General features: G+C 45.9%; 2 protein-coding genes across 2 annotated transcripts in view; one reads left to right on the top strand and one right to left on the bottom strand.

Annotated features, from left to right (window-relative positions):
- Positions 1 to 1,332: 1,332 nt before the first annotated feature.
- Positions 1,333 to 2,854, top strand: trhrb (thyrotropin-releasing hormone receptor b; the record flags this gene model as incomplete). The annotated part of the gene is made up of 2 exons (XM_084485113.1): positions 1,333 to 2,115; positions 2,417 to 2,854. The coding sequence occupies 2 exons, from the start codon at positions 1,333 to 1,335 to the stop codon at positions 2,852 to 2,854; spliced, it is 1,221 nt and encodes a 406-aa protein (XP_084341239.1).
- A 7,527-nt stretch (positions 2,855 to 10,381) lies between these two features.
- nudcd1 (NudC domain containing 1) overlaps positions 10,382 to 20,059 on the bottom strand; it is a 29,697-nt gene continuing 20,019 nt past the window's right edge. Inside the window, exons 9-10 of the mRNA XM_084484483.1 lie at positions 14,206 to 14,365; positions 10,382 to 10,958 (exon numbers count right to left, since the gene is read on the bottom strand). Of these exons, the coding sequence (XP_084340609.1) occupies positions 10,669 to 10,958; positions 14,206 to 14,365 (450 nt within the window). The 3' untranslated portion in view covers positions 10,382 to 10,668. The remainder of the gene's footprint in view (positions 10,959 to 14,205; positions 14,366 to 20,059) is intronic.

Raw genomic sequence — 20,059 nt, 5'->3', positions numbered from 1 at the left:
CCTACTGGTAGAATAGGCCTATACTGTAACATGGATTTGTATAACAAGTTATACAAACATTTTACCACATTTTGATGACATTTTTATGACCGTTAAATGACCACAAACTCATGTTGGAACGTACATTTTAAGTAAATGACAATCCATAGGCAACTATCAGACTTTGTAAGTTAATTAGCCTAGTTGAAGTAACCTAAAGTAAGAAAGTGAGTTTTAGTCTAATTTAGTTGAATCTCACGTGTTGCTTTTATGTGAGTCGATTAAGTGCAGAAAAAAAGCAGTAGGTTTTTGTGTGCCTTCATGTTTTTGAGGCAACCAATCAATTCCCCTTCTCGGACTGTATTTACATAATGGAATATTGACTTTCCCAACAGAGAGTCATGCATTAGCAACATCATAGTGGAGCCGAATGAATGGGCCAGGCACGACTCTAGTAATGGTCCATCACATTGCCAAAGCACATAGAACCCATTTAATATCTTCCCAAGAAGCGTCTGTCGGTTTCAGTCGCTGTTCTTGGAGCCCACTGTTTGTTTGTCATCTAAATCATGCCGCATGCAGCCTTAATCGACCCCCATCGTCGATCATCGCTGATAATGCAGCTTTGCATCATTAGTCATGTTAAAAGTGATTGATGCTTGATGAAATACCATTGTCTAATGCTCTTACCTATACTCTTTCTATCATTCTGTTTTGCTTACAAGTTATTCGGTTCCAAATCAAACATGAATGCGACTCATTCATCCAATAGGGTGCCGTCAAGCATATACAGTTAATAGGACATAACGCACCTATATTTACCGTTTATATCATCTTTACATTTGATATAGGCATATTAAAACAGCATGGAATAACCAAAGCTGGTTTGATAGATGATTAGGTAGCTTCGCTAAAACGGGTTTATTACGCAAACCCATTGACCACAGTCGCATAAGCTCGCATGCGTAAAAGAAAAAAAGAAAGAGGGTAAAAAAAAGAGGCCTTAAAAGGAGCATCCAGCCGATCCTTCACGGCCAGACGCCTCCGACAGAGTAAGCGCGCGTCCACTCACGCTCTGCAAAGAAGCCCGTCAGAGCGCAACACCTTTACGCACATGTCTGAACAACAGAACCACCGTTTAAAGATATCCGAAGACATCTTTCTATTGAATTGAGTTATTTAAGACTTTGTGAGGAAAAGTTTATTTTTTTGTGCATCAACTTTCATGGCGTCCGATTGTTTTGCCCATTTTCGCCGTGCGTAAAGCTTAAGCGCACCGGGTTGGGTCCAATGCCCGACCTCGCTGCTGCGGCACTCTCTGCTGAAAACGCGTCCGTCGATCCGTCCACCGACATGGAGAACTTTACCCTCAGCGCGCGGGAGCTGAACGCCACGTTGGGGGTGTGGGTCGACATGGGCATCGAGTACAAGGTGATCAGCATCTTGCTGTTCTTCGTCATATGCGTCCTAGGGGTGGTCGGCAACGTGATGGTGGTGCTGGTGGTGCTGACCACCAAACACATGCGCACGCCGACCAACTGCTACCTGGTGAGCTTGGCCGTGGCGGACCTGATGGTGCTGACGGCGGCCGGGCTGCCCAGCATCACGGAGAGTGTGTGCGGTTGCTGGGTGTTCGGCCACTACGGATGCCTGTGCATCACCTATTTCCAGTATTTGGGCATCAACGCGTCCTCCTGCTCCATCACCGCGTTCACTATCGAGAGGTACATCGCGATCTGCCATCCCATCAAAGCCCAGTTTCTGTGCACTTTATCACGGGCCAAGAAGATAATTTTGTCCGTGTGGGTTTTCACTTCGCTCTACTGCATCATGTGGTTTTATCTGTCGGACATCCAAGAACTTGTGTACGACAACGTCACCGTGATCACCTGTGGCTACAAAGTTCCGCGGCGCTTTTACATGCCCATCTACTTTTTTGATTTTGGGATCTTTTTCGTGTTACCGTTGATGCTCTCCGCCATCTTGTACGGACTGATCGCGAGGATCCTCTTCATGAACCCGCTGCCCTCTTCGGTGAACGAGAAGTGCAAGAACGGACACGGCAACGCGAGCAACAAGGGCGCCAGCGCCAAAAACTCCCGCCACTCCAACTCCACCGCGACCTCGCGCAAACAGGTGCGTAACGCGCTGAAAAACAGCCGATAATAATCCACGTAATGGCCTCTTGCATTTAAATATAAGCATACAATTGTGTGTGTGTGTGTGTGTGTGTGTGTGTGTGTGTGTGTGTGTGTGTGTGTGTGTGTGTGTGTGTGTGTGTGTGTGTGTGTGTGTGTGTGTGTGTGTGTGTGGGGGGGGGGGGGGGTATTTGTCTGTTGTATTTGTCTGTTTTGTCTGTTTATTATTGGTTGATTGACAATCTGGCAGATCATCTATAAAAAAGAAATCTCTTTTATTCCTCAATTTCCACTCTTAGGTCACCAAGATGCTGGCAGTGGTGGTCATCCTGTTCGCCACCCTGTGGATGCCGTACCGCACGCTGGTGGTGGTCAACTCCTTCCTGGAGGAGTCCTACCTGGACAGCTGGTTCCTGCTGTTCTGCCGCTGCTGCATCTACCTCAACAGTGCCATCAACCCCCTCATCTACAATGCCATGTCTCAGAAGTTCCGCGCCGCCTTCCGCAAGATCTGCCGCTGCGGGCGGCCGGGCGCGGCCAAGCCGGCGGCGTACAGCGTGGCGCTCACCTACAGCGCTGTCAAGGACACGTCGGTCGTGGAGAGCACCACTGACCACTTCACTACCGAGCTGGAGGAGCTGACCGTCACCGACGAGCTGCTGCTGCCCGACCCCCAGGGGGTCTACCAGCCCCCCGACACGTGTGTGTACGGGGAGGGCGCCTACACCGACGCCTGAGGGCGGCGGCGGCGCCCGGGGGGATTTACGGGCGATGGACTGGAACCGAAAGGAAAAATTAAACAACAGGGACAGCTACCGGAAATCACCAATAACTGTCCCGTTCGTTTTAAACGGTGTCTGTAGTGTCTTGTGGCGAGTGCTTGTCGAAGGGCGAAGAGCGACCCGACAAAGACGTTGAGCCTCTCGAGGACGCAGCAGGCGTGAGACCTTCAGAGCTGAAATACCCGTGCCTCCATGTTGCCCTGTCGTCGTCACTCCGTTCAGGTGAACAGCACTTTGAAAGCACGTCTCTGAGGCCCTTCACAAGATGTCCGTGTCGGTGCGGAGTGAAGCACTCAAGGGTCAAGGGTGGACAAGATGCATCAGGCCGCAGAGAGAGGAGGAAAAAGATGAACTAATGTAGAGAAAGTCGTTTTTGGTTTTAGGTGCAGTGTTTGATGATTACTGTTTTACTATGGGGTGATGCAGCAGACACTTTGAATCGAAGGGACCTACAGCGAATTCCGACATGTGTCATTATGGAGCACGGAGGACGTCTCGCTCTAGGAGGCCTACAGGTAGGCAGCAGAAATTAGGGGATCGAACCCAGAACCCCCTTCGGCTGAGAGTCAAACTCTATAGCCAAGCGTTCGGTTCCCCTTCAATCCATAATTTGAGTTCAAATGACTGTCCAGTTACAAAGGGGGTTTAAACCTTATGTTGCAAAACACCTCAACACAACGCACATGCTGGTGTCTGTTAATACGGTCGATAGTTGAATATTCTCAATGACACAAGGGTGTTTTACATAAAACACATCAGTAAATAAGAAAACAGCTCTGGTCCAAACGCCATGGCACAGATTCCATGCATCCATTGACAGTGTACAGTTGTACAGTACAGTGGTTTTCAAATCAAACGTGTGAGTATTGTGCGCCGTGTGGTGTGTGGACTCATGCAAACACACATCGTAGAAGCTGGGCTGCGTTGTAGATTTACACAATCCCCACTTAAGGTGAAAGAGAGATGCATTATGTAGGCCTATACATGTTGGATATGTGTTGCACATCACAGCCGGCTCAGCCGACACTGACAAAAGATCAATTTCTGTAAATATTCTCTCAGCGTGACACAAAACTCGATATGAATGGCGTGCTGTAGTTGTTAAGCAGCAAGGCACTTATTGATTCCTGTGTCTTTCTGTGTCGGCCTTCCTTGGGTGAATATGAAAAATTGAGTTATTGTTCTGTGGGTGGTTTGTGCTGTCGGGGCTGTGAGTACATTGCTTGCTCTATTGGTTTCTGTATTTTCATGAGCACTTCTTCCAATAAAGTGGATGAATGTGATGTTGTGCAGTACGGTTTGAAAAACACTTTGTACAATAAAACATTAAAGTTGGATGGTGAGATGAACGTGTGCAGATTTCTCGTGTCAATCAAAACAAGCTGCCACACAGCCACAAAGTTATAAACCCATTATATTCACATTAAATGCTTTAAAATTAACCAGTCCATATTACCTCTTTATCAACGGCCAAAAGCACACCAAGGTTTTGGTTCAAATAAAACACCTTAAAGGATGAAGATAGCAGAATCTTGCAAATAAGTCTTAATTTAGCACCCTGAGGTAACAAGGTGAAGTAGAACACACATCTACATCTGTAGATATCTATATCTATATAGATATCTCTATATATTTATATATTAGGACAGGACTGAAGCAGTGTAAAACAGCGACCAGTTAGATAAGATTGCACTCCATTGATCCCAGGTGGGAAACTCGTTGATGACCTCTTCAACCCTGAGAAGGTTGAGGTACCTGAAGCGTCTCTAGGTAAGTGTTGATGTCAGCAGAAGTGGACGGAGCCGTCTCATCAAATAAAATGCAAGTGTGCAGTGGTGGATTTTCTGCAACGTAAGCGAGCTAAAAACCATGCATTCTACCAACCTTGACCATCTGACCGTCAGTCTTTCCATCATCCATCATCTATTATCTAGCCTATCTATCATATTGGTCCTTTCTTCTTTCCGTCCTCCCATCTATCCTTTCTATCTGTCTCTCTCTCCATTTAAATGCAATTTCAAATAATGGGTGGCTTTTATTATGTGAAATACCGTTAAAATATTTGTTTGTTTGAATTTTAAAATAATGTATGTATCGTGGACATAACTGGTGTCCTTTTATTGCTATAGAAGTGGAAAATCAGTTAACAGAGTATTGAGTCCCAGCTAAACACACCATTCAGAGCTAGGGCTACGAGGTAATCCCGTGGACACGATGGACAGGCATGTACTCTGTGGACTGTAAATAATGTTTTAATGCTAGCTCTATTCTGGCATGGCGGTTGGCAACGGTAAATACTGGTCTGCCAACAGCAGTGGCGTATAAAAAAAAACCTGTTCAGAAGTTCAGAAGTATTTAAATAAACGTTTGAATAAACCTACAGCAGGGAGACGTTGGAACCTAAAAGGAGAACTTGAACATGAGGTGGAATCGTAAATATCCAAACCGAATGAAGAACGTCGTGTCTTAGCAGAGACCTGCATTACATTGAGCCTAACCTTGAATTCAACTAAACACATTGTGTTCTGCATTACTCCTCACAAACGTACAGTGGGGACGATTCAGTCAGGTGGTCACTGCTGATATTTGATTTGTATTGATTTGTACAAGCACTGACCACTAATGTAATCTGTGCCATAGTAATGCGGTATTGATTTCTAATCCTTTTGAGGGGTTTTGACAGTTACCTTGACCATGTAGGAGACTAAGGCCCTGTCCCAATTCTCCTCCTTTCCCCTAGATTTGAGCCCTAACCCTAGATTATGCACGTTTCCGCGAAGATATAGGCCGTGTCCCAATTCAGGGGCTGCGTCCTTCGAAGAAAAAAAAAACAGTACTCTCCCTTAAAATCATCCCTTGAACGCTAGCCAGCTCGGTAGCTGACTTGCAGCTAAGGGCACATGGATGATAATTGGAACAGGGCCTAAATCTACTGCAGATCTGTCTGTGACAGTTGAAAGGGGTGTGGCGTTGTCATCATATTTTAAACCAATGAGATGCCTCGATCAGATATGAGAGGCAGAACCTGATTGAGTCATGATCAGATACAGCTGTGATAATTACCAAGTCAAGGAGGCAATTATTATGTACAGACACATTTTACAAATGACAAATGTATGCAAATGTACAATTTGTCCAATAGGTATATAGCAAATTAGCACCATAATAAGAACATTATATATTGTATAACTTGTGGTGCAAATGTATTTTCCCCATGCCTGGTGTGAATGTTCACAGCACTAATTCTAATTGCTTTGTGCATTACACCAGAAAGAAAGTGAACAATATGCCAGAGAACAAGACACCAAACTGTCAATAATAGTCCCGTACGCGACTATTCACCCTTCATCCTCTCCCTTGTTTCTTGTTTCTGTCTTCCACTCTTTCCCTCCTCCTCCACTAATGGGCAGAGGCAGAGGGGTCACGCCCCACGTGGGCGGAGCAGAACCAGAAGCTCGTTAGTAACGGTCCAATGGGCAGCCTCTGTTCGGGACCAAAAAGCAGCCGAGACCAGAGAGCAGCGCTCGTGTTCCTCCTAATGACAGTGGGCTCACAGTCACACACAAGTGTAATTACTGCCAAGCACGGAGCACAAGGAAACAGAGTCCACCGCAGATTATATATATATATATATATATATATATATATACACACATACATACACACACACACACACACACACACACACACACACACACACAGAGCTGATTATATTTATTATGAGCAATGGTGCAGCTTGAGAGAATTTGTGCATCATTGGAATGAGTGAAGTAAAGTTTATGTGCATGAGATAAAGTGTGCATGAGGGAATGTGTGCATGAGGATGTGATCATGAGAGAATGTGTGCACGAGGATGTGTGCATGAGAAAATGTGTGCATGAGAGAATGTGTGCACGAGTGTGCATGAGGATGTGAGCGTGAGGATGTGTGCACGAGAGAATGTGCATGAGGATGTGTGCATGAGAGGATGTGTGCATGAAGGAATCTGCATGTAGGAATCTGCATATGTGCGAATGAGTGAATCTGCATGAGAGACGTTGCATGAGAAAAATCGGTGCAGGAGCGAATGCTTCATTGAATGGTGGATGAGAAAACCGTACATGGTTGAATCTGAGCAAGAGCAAAACATGCGATGATCTGAGGATGAGAGATTGGTGCACAGGAATGTTCAAAGTAAAGTCATTAGCATTTCATTTGAGATCGTCGTCCCGGTCACAGCGAGCACTCAAGCCTGACTTACTCATAATCCAATTTGGGGGGAAATATAATCTTTCATCTGAACAGAGAGTATCTCTAATGGCATCCCGGTGAATTTATTAAAGGACTTTGACGCTCCTGCCGCAGACTGTATCAGGTCTGTACTATATCTTCAGGTCACCCGTAACACACACCTCTGACATACTGCCTAATCTGCATCAACAACATGTTTTACTACTACAACAACATGAACCACTGGACGAGTGGCCACAAGTCTGCTATACAGAGCAAGGCTCATGCTGAATGACACAAAGATCAAATTATTCTCTCAATAACCCTGGGTGTCAAACAAGCCTCACAAGCTTGCTTTGTTGTTGTAAATGGAGCAGTAATGCCCGTCTGTGTGAGGCCACTGGTTTGTGTGGAGACAGTGAGAGAAGCTGGCTGGGATTTCCAGGTGAGCGTGGAGGTGGCTTCTGTCCAAAAGGTTGAGAGGATGAAACTGTCTGCCTAACGACAAAATATGGAAATGGGCCCGGGGGCTAAACAGACAGGCCATGCTGTGAGAGCTTCCTGCAGCTGTATGCTGTGATGAGATCTCATCACAGGCTGAGGGGGTGCGGTGGGGTTCACAGTGTTTGATTACAAGCGGGTAAGAGTAGTGTTGGTGATAACAAAATTACAAACAAGGGAAAGAGATTGCACTGTGGTTCCTGGGGAATGGATAAATAACTGGGGTTTTACGACTTCCATCGCAGGCAAATTGATGGATTACATACTTGAATAAATCGGTAAATCCGTTAAAAGGACATTTTTCATTTGTAACGACACAGGCACACTCGCCTGAAGGCAGTGTTCACGAAGCCGGGCTCTAAGCTACTTACTACGAGCGTAAGCAAGAGCTGTCGTGTGTTATCCTGGGAAAAACAGCCCAGCGCACTGCATGGGCTCGGCGTCATCAGCACACAAAACGCCCTCGTCCGAGGAGAGAGAAACATCAGCAAGACTTGACAGGTAATCCCAACCACATTGGAGCGAAAACACAGAGAAGCCTTACCCAAAACACACACCCATTCAATCGGACCGAGGGTAATTGAATAAGGGACTGCGAGAGAGGGGAAAACTAGATTTCCCCTAAGCAAAACAATGTCCTCAGAAAAGACAAGAGCAATTACGGCCCACCGAAGGCATGTCTTGGAGCAGGAAAAGCCAATTACCTCCCAAAGGTTGGCCCCCAAACAGAGGGGTCTGAGTGTGGCGCGAGTGGTATTGACTGGCCCCTGCAATCCGTTTACAAATCACATGCCTTATTGCCAACTCGCTGGCCCTATAAGGATGTCCGTTATATTGACTCTCTCTAAAGTGTGTCTCGTGCAAAGTGAACACTAATGCTAATAAAATAGTTGAATCTAAACCCAGGTGTGACCCAGTGGTTTTCCAGTAATGTACAATGACTTGAATGAATGAAAACACCAAACATCGCTGCGAGCAGCTTTTTTTTTCGTCCTGCAATTATGCACACCATTTAACGATACAGAATACAGCACAGAGATCCACGCTTCACCCTAAACACACATGCAACACCAGCGACGGATATCTTAGGACGATCTATCCTTAGCTCAGCTTTGTAAACACACCAACCCCTTAAGGCCTGCACAGACGACAGCGCAAAGGTCAACAGCATTAGTGCTGCTTTTTAAAATATACGACCTGGCAAATCAGGGTTTACGATCAGAACACCCAGGGCTCCGGAGCTTTTGGTGCGGAGAGCACACTCCCACGGCCTCCGCCTGTACTCGTAATCACTCTCCCTGCACACTTCTGGTCCAACACACGGAGGATAAATATGTGACGTTAAGGGGGCTGCATTCATCCAGGGCCACCGAGGAAATCACCGGAACTTTAGTTGCAGTCTCTGAATGGAAGGGCACTTAAGTGTCTGCGAGTTCATAAATTCGAATTTGAATCTTTTCAATACAGTTACAATACATGCAAGACCTTTAAATAATACGGTTCACAAATGCCAAAGGTCAAGGTACTGTAGAAAGCAGAGTTTTCAGTTTCTTAGTTTGTGGGCAGACCTTTAGTATGTTTCTATAGAACCACATTACAGCCGCACTAAATACTGAAAACCTTTAAAACTAAAGGTTCTAATAAAGTTATATTGACATGGTTTAGTCACTTGTCAATTTTGTCTTCATACATTACTTTCCTTTATTGCTTTCTGTACTTGGTGTCATTCTGTTTTATACACATGTATTATTGTGTGTGTGTGTGTGTGTGTGTGTGTGTGTGTGTGTGTGTGTGTGTGTGTGTGTGTGTGTGTGTGTGTGTGTGTGTGTGTGTGTAAAAAGTCTGTCCGTCCTACGGTCATGCACTGTCTAAAGACACTCAGTGCTCAGGTTTTATTCAATAGCGCAATAGCAAACTGCCGTCCACTGTTGCCATGGCGATCAGACATCGACCTTAAACATTGCCTCCGGTGGTTACAAGAAGTCGCCATTAACCGCAGAGTGGGCCCCCCCCTTTCCCCACCCCATCGAAAAATATCTTATTTTACGTGAGCACTTTCTGAAATTAAATAGCATCCAATTTCAATTATTTTACAACTATATAATTACATTATGTTCCATGATGGAAAAGCTTTCACTTTTTCGCGGGGCTTTTGTTCAGGTCGGCCTCATCCGTCGTCCAGAGTATCCACGGCAACGATGCAATTCCCCTGACGCGAATCCACTTTGAATACAGAAGACAGACACGGGCCGAGTTCCACCGTCGGGGGGGGGTTGGGGGGGTCAGACCGGTACAGAGCAGCGCTGGGGTGCGAGCGCAATTTTCTCATGGAAATGAATGGAAATGAAAGCGGACGCATCGAGGTGGAAGAGAGGGGCTTCCTGGGAGGATATCTGTCTTTGAGCACACCATCATCGTGGTGTGGCTGTGCGATGATGTACATCTCAGGGAGATATAGTGACTCATGTAACATGGGACTATAGTCCCATGAGCTGGGTGATTATATGAAGGAGTTTGGTTGAGGCACCAAAGGAAAGTTCTAGAAGGTGTAACGATTGCAGATATTACTGCATCATCGACGTCTCGTCTCTTTTTATAAAGCTATGAACATTATTATTATTTTATACGAATAACCGTATGATGGTGGTTACACGTATGGAATATGCATGACTGCTAAATTATCTATACAAGTCCATGCAGGTTTGTAAAACGTGTGTATGTTATTCGGCACAGGGAAAGATTAACAAAGTAGTTAAAGCAGACCTGTCCCAGTCTACAACACTTGGTTTAATGACACAGTACATAAAGACACACGGGGAGCACAATAAAAGCTGTTGGATGCCTTATCACTTTGGAATGGATGATTCTTCAGAATGCCTTTCAGTATTAAAGAGTAACCGAACACGACAACAAAACGACAGAAACGGCACCACCTCCAGCCGGTTCGAAGCCTGTGGAAGGAAATCGTCCCTGTGTTCAGAGGTTCCTGATTGGTCACCAACCTCTGTGTTTCAAACCTACTCGCTGTTGACCTTGGCCTAGTCGTTGTTGACCTTGGCCTAGTCGTTGTTGACCTTGAGCACAAAGAGGTTTTTTTCCGTCAGGACGAACAGTCTCTCGTTGGAGGCCCTGAAGCCCAGCACCGGGGCGGCCGAGTCCAGGCTGGCCACCTGTTGCTTGGCGACCTGCCCCACCTGGCGGCCCTGCTTGCGGTTGAAGAGCACCGTGTCGACGGGCGCCGGCTGGCGGTAGATGAATGCACGGCGGAGACACTCGCCCAGCGCCGCGTACGAGAAGTTTGGCGCGCACGTCGAGAACTTTTTGTCCCGTTTCGACGCCTGGACGTAACCTGAGCGAGATAGCACAAGGGAGGAGGGGTTTGAGGTTTAACATGTGACCCAATAAGGACCAATCACAGCAAGGAATGACAATGAAGTGCGATGAGATATGGGTTGACTATAAATAAAGCCTAAACATCTACTCTGTGATCTTAGGAGCTGGCTCCATGATAAGATAACAATAGATATCACTTTATGACTGATTTGTGCCACATTTAGACAGACATGACACAATTACAGAGGAGATGATTAGACAGACATGTTTAAGAATGCCTACAGCTATGATGCAGACATCGGCGATCAAACCCAGTACCTTTTGGTTGTACGTCCAACATCCTATCCACTACTAGACCATCCTTCCCCTAAGTACTATGCTGATGTAACTGAGTGAGTGTAAATACTGGCTAAACACATCATGTTACCAAAGGACCCTAAAGACAAGTACACTTCTCCCACGTCAAACCATATCTCGGTGCAGAGCAAACACTGTGTTCCTACGCTGTGTTCTAGTGCCAGGGAGGAAATCAATTTCCTCAGCCACGCGTCTCTTTGGATCGTATCCGGCAGGTTGGATTGTAAATACTTAATGGGGTGAGAACTGGCTTTAGATCACTTCCTATCTTCAAAACACATCCGTAGACCCAACCTCTTCCTAGAGCTACTCATAAACTAACTTTGTTGTTTTCAGCTCTGATGTTGACTTTACCATCTCTGGGTCTCTGAGATGCAACTATTGCTCATAAATGAATAAATAAATAAATCAAATCGATAACAAAACTTAGTTTGAGTTCCTCTGATGCCTTTAGCTACTCAGTTGGCCTTGCAGCACAAAGCCTTTTTGTAGTTACTCCGATTCTGACGACACGCTTTGATTCTCAGCCTTCCCAGTGAGTCCCTTTGTATAAAGGCGCACGCCAAAACTCTCAGGCAGTGATGACACGATACACAGACTACGTTCCCGCCTCACTGACGCAACACGGGAGCAGGGAAAAGGTGCCTTTTCCTTCATATTACTCCATTTCCGGCTACTATTGTCCGTATTCTGAGCCGCTGAAAAACCTGTGATGACACACAGTGTGTGTCTGGCGTCTACCCAAGGGGGCACCAATAGAGTGCCTTTCCATTGCCAAGTGGCTCATGCATTCAGTAACTTTGCAAAGGACTGCAAGTGGAGTAGCTAACAAAAAACCTGTGAATCATTTCAATATCTGCGGAGAATCACATTGGAATAATCACCCGTTCCATATTTGATGGAGTTTAATTTCCTGTGTCCATGACATCACTTCCTATCCACCAGGCTCTGCAGACAGCGATTCAGTGGGTGTGACCTCAAAGAACTCCGCAACAAAGCCATTGAAGGTCAAAAAAAATAATGTCTCTGAATGAGCTTCTAATTGTACATGGAGTTTTAAAATCTCTCTCCCGGTGGATCGGCTTACTTGTGCTGGCTTGTCCCAGCAACCCCCCTGAACCAGTCAGCTAACACAGCAAGTGTTACCCCAGGGGCTGAGAATGAATCCCCCAATTTCTCTCAAAACAACAATACAAACAAGTTGTTTTTTTCTATCCAAAGTGACTGCATTTTTCAGGGTCAGGTAGGGTGTGGGCATGAGGGGACTGAAACCACCGTTTTGTGGAGCCCAGAGAGTTTCATTTGGGAGTCAAACCCTCTGCCCCACCCGGGAAGGTTCTGATCCTGTCCTTGTGTAGTCAGACGTTGGTTCTTGCCAAGGGTATCTACACTTACCCGGGCCTTAAAAGGGGACCGTCCCACTCAGCTCATTTTCTAATATAGGAGAGTGCTGCTTCATATGTATTGTTGCAGCCTGCAGAATCAGCTCTGTTTCCATAAAGAAGTTGTGTTATCGATTTGTAATTTTTCCAAATCTGACCAATAGAGAAAAACAAATCAAGGGCAAATTATGTCACCGGGCCAAGAGAGCCGCTTCTGCAGACCACGATTTCTTCACAACATGCGTCGCAAATGAAGCAGTTCTCTGTTATATTAGAAAATAGCCGGTTCCTCTTAAACCCAGGGTCGGTGCATCCATTACCCAGTGTCTGTGTGGCAGGAGCCCAGGGTCAGTGGCTGTTACCCAGTGTGTGTCTCTTACCCAGGGTGGGTGCCTCTCTTACCCAGGGTGGGTGCCTCTCTTACCCAGGGTGTTGAAGGTGAGTGCCTCTCTTACCCAGGGTGTTGAAGGTGGGTGGGTGCCTCTTAGGGCTGTACGGTATGGACTAAAATTTATATCACGGTATAATTTGGCATTGACGGTGACGGTATGTTCATTTTATATTCTAATTTCGATAGAAATGCTTCTGAAGGGGTAAAATTCTGGTTAGGCAGCTATTACTGTATTTTTGTTTTACTAGGAAATAGTTCACATAGTACAGAAGTATTTTAAGAACATTTATTGAGCAAAACTGCAATAGAAAAAAATGCTAAATCTTTTTTTTTTTTTTTTAAGTTACTTCCAGAATGGATACTATGGATTTATTTCTCCACTTTGTCACGGACCTTGCCGTATAGTTTTGGCATCTCAATTTGGCTGAAGTGTGTGCGGGCAGGTAACGCGTACCTGAGATCGAGTGTTTTGACCATCTCTTTACAGCCCTTTGTATCAACATTTTGAAAGGGAACCATGTCCTTACACAGGTAAACAGTGACAGCGTTTGTTATCTCGTTCCACCGCTGGCTTTTTTTGTTGTAAGGACTGGCTTTGGAAAATGCCTGCGGAAGCGATGTCTGAGATTCAGAGACAGCTTCACGCTACCAGCGTCTGTCTCGTACGGTGTGGAATGAGAGCATGTAAAGGGACTATTGCGCAGGCTGCGCGCCTGCGTGCCTGCGTGCTTGCGCAATAGCATACTGCCTGAGAAGGCAGTATCGCTGTCAAATCGGCCCCTGGGAAATGTAACGTTGTGCCGAATTGAAAAAGGAGCTACGTTTCGTTACCATATTTTCAGTAGTTGCGCGTAACATTACTTTTCACATGAAAAAGAAGTTACGTTACTGTATTTACGTTACTTACTTTGTAACACGTTACACACAACACTGTCTACCGGTCACACCTGTCTCAAGGTATGGTCAAAATCCAGACTGTAGTGCAAATTCACACCAGTGTACTTTCTATACCGTTTATACCGTACACCCCTAGTGCCTCGCTTACCCAGGGTGTGTGTCTTACCCAGGGCGTTGAAGGTGGGTGGGTGGGTGTCTTACCCAGGGCGTTAAAGGTGGGTGGGTGCGTGTCTTACCCAGGGCGTTGAAGGTGGCGATGTGCTCCCACATGGTGTCGGGCTGGCCGGGCCGCGGCTGCCACACCAGGGCGTCCACGTCGTGGCGGAGGCACAGGCAGGGCATCTCGGCTGGGTCGGCGTCCACCGTGAACAGGAACTGGTGGCTCCCCAGATTCACCTGTGGAGCGGATTTGGTTGAGACGCTTTTACCCAAAGGGATGGTGGATAGATGTGTTTGGCGGTAAGGAGCGAGATTCCCCACGGGGATGGGAATCTTAATTCCTGCAGGAATGACTGCTTGAAGGCTGCAGACACTGGGAGACCTTCCTGTACCGATATAAATGTATGCATCATATATGAACCAATGTTTACTTTGGTTTCAAGTTGAAGATTTCCATGAGAGTTCAACAGGTTTGCTCAAAGGGGCTGGTTGATCGCTATGACAACAGTTTTCAAAGCAGACCTCAAACATGTTTTGTACACAAACCAATAAAGACACACACACACACACACACACAGGGTGATATCCTTTAAGAGAGAACATTAATTCATACCCAGGCAGTGAAAGCATAGTGTTAGCAATGACAAAGTGTGTGTGTGTGTGTGTGTGTGTGTGTGTGTGTGTGTGTGTGTGTGTGTGTGTGTGTGTGTGTGTGTGTGTGTGTGTGTCGTCTCCAGAGTGCATGCCTGTACATTAACTGAGTTGTGAAATGAATGTCTTTTTAGCATGTGGGGCTCTTCTGCAATGGGATTACCCACAATTCCACACGGCGGCCCAGGGGTACCCTCCGACCCGATAGACGCTGAGCAATATACACAGAGATTAACCCCCGCTGTGCTAAACTCGCTGTGGGGTGCGCAGTGAAATACATGACGACATCACTACATCTACAACCTGCACACCATCCATCACATCTCCACTGACATCATTCCCCTTTTAATTACAGGTTTCTTCCAATTCACCCTGATTAGCTGTGGAGCAGGCAGCAGTCCCCCCGCGTTCCGCTGCTCACACCTCAATATTAATCACATTCAAAGCACATCCAGTGTGCCCACCCACCCGCCCCCCTAATCCCCTCAGGTTGTGGGGTCCCTCGCTCAGAACACACAGGGCGACGACCAACACAGAACACGACAACAACCACCGATGGCTGATTGCTTCCCTGCATTCCCTCTGATCCCTGGTGGGATTCAACGTATAATCTAACAGAAGGTCAGTCGGCCCCCACTCACACACACCTCCGTCTCGCGGCTGGTGCGAAGGCTTCATGTAGCTAGCTGGCCATGATCACATGTCTCCATAGTAGCCAGGGTTCCGAGGTCAGTGCGTGTGTGTTGCCATGGTCACCGCACCACAATGAAACAGTGACAGTGGAAGCTAGTTACATGTCTACCTCAGTGACTTGATGTATTTATAAATACAAGGCCAAAAAAACTCTACTAATCCGAAACCTCTAAGTGTATTCTGTGCATAGTGGTCGGTAGACAATAGCCTGGAAATCCAGACCCACATCTAGAAAGCTGTAGGGTCTGGCAACGAGTAATAAAAATGGCCCAACTCGAGGGGCGGCACCAAGCATGCATTTGAAAATATCACAGCATGTAATTAGATAACACTACAACCAATCAGAAGAATACAAGGGGTGACGTATCCAGACCAGTGGAGCTAACCAATAGATAAGACTCTTGTTGATCCGGGCGGTAAAACAGCAACGCTTTTGGCCCGCCTATATCAGATACACCGATGTGATTGGTAATGTTCGGATCCAGGGGAATCGGGGAGTGGGTATATTGCTTGTTCCCAGAGTGACTCACTGAGCAAATTCAAATTGTGCTCTGCAAGAACTCTGGAATTCCAGGGTAGGTAGACAAGGCTTATTGTGTAGAACATTGCATCAAACTGTAACTTTGTATTAAATTATCCTGCTCAGACTCTTAAGGTTAACAGTTGAAGTATCAAAACACAAATACAAACGCATATCAAATCTTAATGAAGTCATTAGAATAAACTAATAAACTTTAATACCATGTAACAGCTTTTTGATTGCTAGTCATGCATACAGCACCTTCATTCATCTTGTGTGCTAATATTCTCAGATTCGGAGGCAGTGCATATCGTTTCTAATGGTTTTGAAATGAAACGCATGTCAAAATAAGATTAGGCACAGGAAAGTTAAGTTCCTGTTAATAATAATGTTCCTCATTATTTTTAACTGGCACCCTTTCTCTGACACACACACACACACACACACACACACACACACACACACACACACACACACACACACACACACACACACACACACACAGCCTGCCCTTATTGACCTGAGCAGAGTGAAGCCTGGATTCTGCACCTCAGTCTGGCTGGCTGGTTCGGTTGGTGGAAGGTGTGAACTCACTTATTTGTGCCGTAAATTTCTTGTCCATTCCCTGTCAAATCAGGAAGACAAGCCCAAGCAGAAATAATTCCACAAAAAAAAATTTTTTTGGCATAGTTCAACACAACCTATGGACACACAGGACCGACAACATACAATCAGTATGAGTACACTGTGTACTCAATCCTTTTCCCATTCCGTCTACTGTTTCTTTATGTAAATATATTTTAATGTGTCCTGCCTTGATGGGATGTGTTGTGTGTTTGACGTACCCTTCTTTTGTAGCAATCTACCATACACGCAAGCAAAGACAATAAAGTATTTTCCATTCTATTCTCTTTAGTCAGACGACCCTTGTATCCAAAGCAACTGACATCTTGCCCTAGAATGCCTTGGGGGTTTGAACCAAGGACCTTAAAGCTGGCACTAGTGAAACACCCTAACCACTGCAATACCTTGCCCTAAACCCAGTAATATACATTTCCAATACATTTAGTGGACGCTTTTATCCAAACGCGACTTGCTCAGGGACACCTCAAAGACTGGGCTAGGAGAAGCCGGGGATCGAACTAGCAACCTTCCGGTGTCAAGTCAAGCCGCTCTACCTCCTGATCCACTGCCGCCAGACTGCTCTGCGCCCATCCATTATTCATCAATACCACACTCACAACAGTGAAACAGACCTGCCTCAGAATCCGGTAACCACAGCTCCGCCAGGCTTGCTAATCAATAGTCGATTTTGTGGACGGAATCTATTTAAACACCTGCTGCCAATTCCCGTTAACAAGCACACCTGGTGGGGGCGGTGAGTCATTTGTGTGTTAATTACTCACGCACGGCGCCCTGATTGCTGTTTAGCATGGGCCCGGTTCACAGAGAGACGTATCTGAAGTTGCTATGCACAGAGACATCCCACCGTCTGACCTCTCAGCCTCATGTTGATAGTAAATACGGCGTACAGTTATGATGAGGGTTTTTCATTGTTGTTATCATATATATGAGCATGACAGTATTGGACCAAGATCAATTCTTTAGATTGTATTTATTCTAATATTTTATCATATTCATATTATTATTTTATTTATCTCATATTTTTGATGTTTATATTATCATATACTTGAGGTTATTATAACTGCACTAAAGGAGTTTTATGTGTTTATTTATTGGGCTTTAAGAACGTCCAATAAAAGGGTTCAGGTCGCAAACCTCTAAAGGGAGGTTTGAAAAACGTCTTGTCACAAAAAAGTGGATTTTGTTGCCATAATGAGTCTGTCCGTCTGCCTGTCTGTCCTGTCTGTCTCTGCTGGCAGCAAGTCTGCTTTGACTAAATGATTTAATATCAACAATGAGATGGCTCTGCTGAATTCTATAGATCAATCAAGGTTATAAAAATGTCTATGAAACAGATGCGGGACCTTTCGTACACGTTTGAACTGTATAATTTCCAGACTTTTATCAGAATTCATGTGTGTATGCGTGAGTGAGGTATTAAGAGCAAAGATAAGAGTGGGAAGATGGAGAGTGAGACTGCAAGAGAGAGAGAGAGAGACAAAGAAACAGAGCAGCATAGAGAAAGGAGAGAGAGAGAGAGAGAGAGAGAGAGAGAGAGAGAGAGAAAAAAACAGACAGAGAGAGAGACAATGGTAGAGACGGACAAAGAGAGAGAGAGACAGACAGACAGAGAGAGACAGTGGTAGAGAGAGACAGACAGAGAGAGAGGGAGACAGTGAAAGAAAGACAGACAGAGGCAGAGACAGAGAAAGAGAGAGAGAGATGGACAGAGACGGGAGGGAGTCAGAGGGGGAGAGAGAGACAGGCAGGGACACGGAGGTAGATAACGACAGACGGAGAGACAGAGAGGGAGACAGTCAGAGAGAGAGAGAGAGACGGGCTGAGAGATGCAATAAGGAAGGGACGGGCGATGCCTCAGTACACAGACAGCAGATGTCAGGAAGAGCAGCAGAAATACCTCCTCCGACGGCCTCTTATCACCTCCCCCGGCGAGACCACATAGCAACTAACCTTTTCACAGAGAGAAAAGGACTGTTTGCTCAGCTCTGCTCTTCGCGCTGCCTCGGCTGAACTCAACCGAACCGGGGCAGCTCGCTCCCGTTTTCACCGGGAGGGAAGAACCGGTTCGGACCGCCGTGGTGTTTTATATTGTGCCGTGATATCGCCTTTCCAATCCCGTTTTATAGAGAACACTTTTAAGATAATGATTAGTTAGTGAAGGCAATTATCTTAATGGTTGTTTCGCAATCGATGGTTCGAGTGTAATGACGGTTTCCATTCCTCTTAATAGTTCTTGAGCTGGGTTGGCCAGAGTTTAATGGGTTAACCGCCATCATTCGGTTCTTTATAAATCATGTTTTTCTTCTGTTATACGACTCCTAATACTCTGCTTTCACTTTTGATACGGGTCATTTTAAACTTGTACTTTGGATGATTAGAATAATTGGAATGCAAAATCTAGAAAATTGTCATAATAATAATCAGGACTATTTTGAACAGTGACTACTGCACAATTCTTATAAAGATCTTATTAAAAAAACATGCTGTACGACCAAGAGTTCTGCCTGACGTGTATGTTTGTTCACAGAATAATAAGAATACTACTACAACAACCAATAATTATTATTATATGCAAAGATCTACGAACATGGCACGCACACGCACACACACACACACACACACACACACACACACACACACACACACACACACACACACACACACACACACCCCCCGTTCCCTTAAAAGTCACCAGCCTCAATGACTTCCGCCCCGTAGCACTCACCCCAGTCATCACCAAGTGCTTTGAGAAACTGGTTTTGAGACACATCAAAGCCTGTCTCCCCCCCACCCTGGACCCGCACCAGTTTGCATACCGGACTAACAGATCCACCGAAGACGCAATAGCCATCGCTCTCCACTCAGCGCTGAGTCACCTGGAGCAACCGAGGAGCTATGTCAGAATGCTCTTCATTGACTTCAGCTCAGCTTTTAACACAATAATACCGGGCATTCTGATCCCCAAGTTAGTCAACCTAGGGATCCCATCACCCACCTGCTCCTGGATAAAAGACTTTCTAGTCAACCGACCCCAGCAGGTGAAACTGGGTCCTCACCTCTCCTCCTCCCGCACTCTCAGCACTGGCTCTCCCCAGGGCTGTGTGCTGAGCCCACTACTCTACTCCCTCTACACATCCGACTGCAGTCCAGCCCACCCAGAGAACATCATTGTCAAATTTGCTGATGACACAACAGTGGTGGGGCTGATAACGGGGGGAAACGAGGCGGCCTACAGAGATGAGGTCCGGAAACTTGGTGAGTGGTGTGCATCAAACAACTTGGCACTGAACATCACCAAGACCAAGGAACTCATCCTGGACTTCGGGCGGAACAGAGCCGCCCCTGCCCCCCTGTACATCAACGGTGGATGTGTAGAGCGAGTTGAGTCCTTCAGATTCCTCGGGGTCCACATTTCTGCAGAC

The sequence above is a fragment of the Micromesistius poutassou genome (genome assembly GCF_964030765.1).
Source record: "Micromesistius poutassou genome assembly, chromosome: 20".
NCBI lineage: Eukaryota > Metazoa > Chordata > Actinopteri > Gadiformes > Gadidae > Micromesistius > Micromesistius poutassou.
This window is presented reverse-complemented; position numbering and strand designations above follow the sequence as displayed.